The sequence below is a fragment of the Silene latifolia genome, chromosome X (genome assembly GCF_048544455.1).
Source record: "Silene latifolia isolate original U9 population chromosome X, ASM4854445v1, whole genome shotgun sequence".
In the NCBI taxonomy this organism is placed as follows: domain Eukaryota; kingdom Viridiplantae; phylum Streptophyta; class Magnoliopsida; order Caryophyllales; family Caryophyllaceae; genus Silene; species Silene latifolia.
The window spans coordinates 135,860,489-135,864,906 of record NC_133537.1 but is presented as its reverse complement, the minus strand read 5'-3'; the positions used below and the strand labels follow the sequence as shown (position 1 = coordinate 135,864,906).

General features: G+C 34.6%; 1 protein-coding gene across 1 annotated transcript; it reads left to right on the top strand.

The window, feature by feature from the left end:
- The first annotated feature begins 521 nt into the window (after nt 1-521).
- Nucleotides 522-4,022, top strand: LOC141618415 (protein FAR1-RELATED SEQUENCE 5-like). Its single transcript, XM_074435509.1, has 7 exons — nt 522-537; nt 670-720; nt 1,180-1,259; nt 1,343-1,590; nt 2,239-2,678; nt 3,107-3,283; nt 3,622-4,022. The coding sequence occupies exons 1-7, from the start codon at nt 522-524 to the stop codon at nt 4,020-4,022; spliced, it is 1,413 nt and encodes a 470-aa protein (XP_074291610.1).
- The last annotated feature ends 396 nt before the right edge of the window (nt 4,023-4,418 follow it).

Below are 4,418 nucleotides of genomic sequence, written 5' to 3'. Positions count from 1 at the left end.
GAAACAAACAACAAGACCAACGTCCAACGTAAAAAATGACGGATTTGCAAATGGTTCCATTTGGCCATGGTAATGATTGGATTGTTTTTTTTTATTTTCTTCATGTTAGTTTATATATAATATTGTTATGAAAACATTAGGTTAGATATTAACAGTTCTTTAAATATGACGAGGAAGTGTATTTTAGGTTATTTTTGAACCTTGTTTTTTATTATGTAAAATCTGTTAAACTTCTCCATGATGGAAGTTAAACTCTGTGAATAATAAGTTCAACATCATAGTGTCAGGCTTGAAATTTATAACAGTGAATTCGATGAAATTGTAATCTTAACTGCAAAAGGTGTGAATGTAAGCCACGAAAGTATTATTGTAATTATTATGGTAGAATTGAATTTCAAAAGTGTAATCTTTGTATCTTAAATTAAAATTGTCAATATCGTAAGTATAACTTATAAAACTGTAATTATATGTGATAAAAGTATTATTTTAACAGGTAAAAGTGTTATTGTAAGAGACAAAATATGTCGGTGTTCAAACGTAATTGTAATAATTACAAGTATAATTGTAACATACAAAAGTGTAATTATAACAACCAAATGGTTTAGTGTAACAGAAAAGCTGCAACTTTATAAACTATAATTGTAATAATAAAAAGTATAATTCTAACAGATTGGACTGTAATTTTAACAGGCAAAAGTGTGATTGCAAAAGACAATTTCTGTAAGTTTTGAAACTGTAATTCTAATAGAAACAAGTATAATTGTAAGAAAGAAAAGTGTAATTTTAACAACCAAAGAGTTGATTGTAATGAGAAAAGCAACTTTATAAACTATAATTGTAATAATAAAAAGTATAATTCTAACAGTTGGACCGTAATTTTAACAGGCAAAAGTGTGATTGCAAAAGACAATTTCTGTAAGTTTTGAAACTGTAATTCTAATAGAAACAAGTATAATTGTAAGAAAGAAAAGTGTAATTTTAACAACCAAAGGGTTGATTGTAATAGAAAAGTCGCAACTTTATAAACTATAATTGTAATAGTAGAAAGTATAATTATAACAGAAAAAGTGTAATTATAACTACGAAAAGTCTAATTTTAAGAAATATATAATTTGAACAAATATATGGGTTACTTTAAGTTGTTATGAAAACAATTGATAATTATTACGCTATTGTCAGATAATATTGAGCACAATGGAAAACAAAAGCCGAACGAAGAAGAATTTTGCAAAGATGTTGAAGCTAAGTTCACCCCGTATGTTGGTCGTGAATTCCTGAAATAGAGGAAGCAGTGACATTTTATAGAATTTATGCTGTTGCTTGTGGTTTTGATGTGCGTAAGTACACAACTAAGAGATGGCGTGGAGGGGAGATCAAATCTAAACTGTTGGTTTACAACCGGGAGGGGTTCAAACAGAAGGGACAATTGGAGTGTAGTGACGGCCAGGACTCAGGTAGGAGACACAAAGTCGGGCGTGTTGGTTGCAAAGCGAGGATTAGGTCTGTTCTTGATGAAGGGGAATTACTAATTGACATTCCACATGGGCACAACCATGAACTCGTATCAGCCAGAGATAGAGAGTTCCAAAAGTTGGCATGCAACATAACAGACTATCACAAAATGATAATCCTTTATAATTCAAGGGTGAGTTAATTAAAATTACACTTGTCTTGATTGAAATTACACTTGTTTATGTTATAATTTCACAAGAATTTGTTAGAATTACACTTTTGTCAACTAAAATGACACTTCTTGCGTCTACAATTACATTTTTTCTTGTTAAAAGAACACTTTTCTTTTTTGAACTTATACATTTGTATCTCTTTTCTCTATCAACAAGAGATAGAGAGTTTCAAAAGTTGTCATGCAACATAACAGACTATCACAAAATGATAATCCTTTATAATTCAAGGCTGAGTTGATTGGAATTACACTTTTCTTGATTAAAATTACACTTTATTTTGTTAGAATTACACTTTTGTCATCTAAAATTACACTTTTTGAGTCTACAATTACATTTTCTATTGTTAAAACAACACTTTTCTTTTTTTGAACTGATGATATATTTGTATCTGTTTTAATTATGTTTTTGATGAATAAAATCTGTACATCTAAAAGATTGTCATTAATCAACAAAATTAAGATAGGAGCTACGAAGACGTACAAAATTCCAAGGAACATGTTAATGGGTTTGAAAACATCGGTGCTAGTTTGAATTCTTTTAAGAACTTTCACAGGGATGTGAAATGCTACATTTATGAACGGGACGGTCAGATGTTCGTGGACCACTTTAAGGAATTGGCTGTTACTAGACCAGGGTTCTTCTTTGACTATGATGTTGATTCTGACGGTAGCCTTAGTAAAGCTATATGGGCGGACGGGATCGCTAGAAGGAACTACTCAGTTTTTGGGGATGCAGTGTCATTCGATCCAACGTATTCCACCAATAAGTATGACATGTCATTCACACCTTTCACGGGGGTTGATAATCATAAACGGTCAGTCACTTTCTGTGGAGCGCTTGTTGCTCATGAAGATGCAGACTCGTTTAAATGGGTGTTCACCCGTTTCCTGGGTGCGATGGGTGGCAAAGAGCCTAAGTACATTATCACCGATCAGGATGCTGGTATTCTTAAAGCGGTGCCATTGGTGTTCAAGACAGCGCGCCACCGCTATTGTATGTGGCATATCATGAACAAGGTTCCAAGCAAGTATGGAATGGCGAGAGATGATTATTCAGTGTTTCTAAAGAAATTGAATGCCATAATATGGGATGAAGACATTGAAGCGGCAGAGTTCGATGCAAAATGGGAAGAAATTGGCAGGGAACACAATGTTAATAACATTGACTGGTTCCAAGAAATGTACGCTAAAAGGAGGCAGTGGGTTATGGCTCATTGTAGGGACCTAGATATGGGAGGTGTTATGAGGACAACCCAAAGATCAGAGAGCGAAAATAGTTTTTTTAAGAGATTTGAGAGTAAGTCAGGAACATTAGTTGAGTTTACGATGCGTTTTGACAGCGCTATGGACCAGCAAAGACACACACAGAAACAGATTGAGAATTGTAATGATACGCTTTCCCTGAAATATCAACGCATCTAGCTATTGAAGTGCACGGGGCGGAAGTGTACAATCATAAAGTATTCGAGGAATTTAAAGAAGAGGCCAAGTGCTCAATTGGTACTTGTAAAAGTAGAGGATTCACCGAGTGTGGCTCTTTAGAAGTGACCACCGTAAGAGATGCAAGCAGGAGAGAAATTATGAGGTCACATACGCCTGGTATCATTCTCAGTAGCATTTGTTTACTAAAATTATACTTTTATCCGTTAAAATTAAACTTTTGTTGATTAGATTTACACCTAGGGTTGTTAGAATTATACGTTGGGTTGTTAAAATAATACGTTGGGTTGCTAAAGTTATACTTTAATCCGTTAGAATTACACTTTTATTGATTAGTATTACACTTTGGGTAGTTAAAATTACAAATTGATTAAAGTTATACTTTTATCCGTTAGAATCACACTTTTATTGATTAAAATGCTACTTTTGTGTATTACTACGGTCACACTTTCGTCTGACTGATTTAACTAACATATTACTTTATAATGTTGAACTAGATACACTGAAAGCCACTTGTAGCTGCAGAATGCTTGAGAGGAAAGGCATCATTTGCCGGCATGTCATATGGATTTACTCATCAAACGGAGTGAAGATTATTCCCAAACAATGTATTGTTAAAAGATGGTGTAAAGATGCAAGGTTGTCTAAAATGTTCGATTGTAATGGTGAAGCAACTGAGGACATTGATATAATAGATGGAAAACAGATTGCGATGTCGATGAATGTGGTCGGAGATTCATCGAGACTTGGGTTGCTCATGGGCAAATTGAAGAATGATGTCGAGAACTTCTCGTGTCTAATTAGACAGTTTAAGGAGAAACTCTCACCATTAGGATCACCATTGAATAAACGTCAACAGTTGGAGAAAATTCTTGGATGTTCTCCTGCGAGGAGATAACCATTTTGCCGCCCAAGAAATCCAAGAACAAAGGGAGCGGAAAGAGAATGTTGTCGAAGAAGGAAAAAGCAGTTGCTTTGGCAAGGAAGCCAAAACGTATGTGTAAAAATTGCAAGCGATTAGCTAACCATGACAAAAGGAACTGCCCTAACCCATTCGCAGAGCACCCGCCAGTCTCGCAATCGTCGGAAACCTCGTCGGAAGAAGAAGAAGATGGAGAAGACGAAGAAGAAGGAGAAGAAGACGAAGAAGATGAAGAAGCAGGCATCTTAGAATAATCAATTTAAGACGTAATAAGTAGTACAATTTTTTGGGATGTCTACACAAAATACGAGGTACAACATGATGTTTCGTATTGTGTTTAGACATCAAACTGCCAGAAGACAACCTGTCGCC

Coding starts and splice junctions, on each gene's coding strand:
- LOC141618415 (XM_074435509.1), top strand. Junction 721..1,179: donor GATTGCAAAAGACAATTTCT/GTAAGTTTTGAA, acceptor CGCTATTGTCAG/ATAATATTGAGCACAATGGA. Junction 1,260..1,342: donor AAGCTAAGTTCACCCCGTAT/GTTGGTCGTGAA, acceptor GATGTGCGTAAG/TACACAACTAAGAGATGGCG.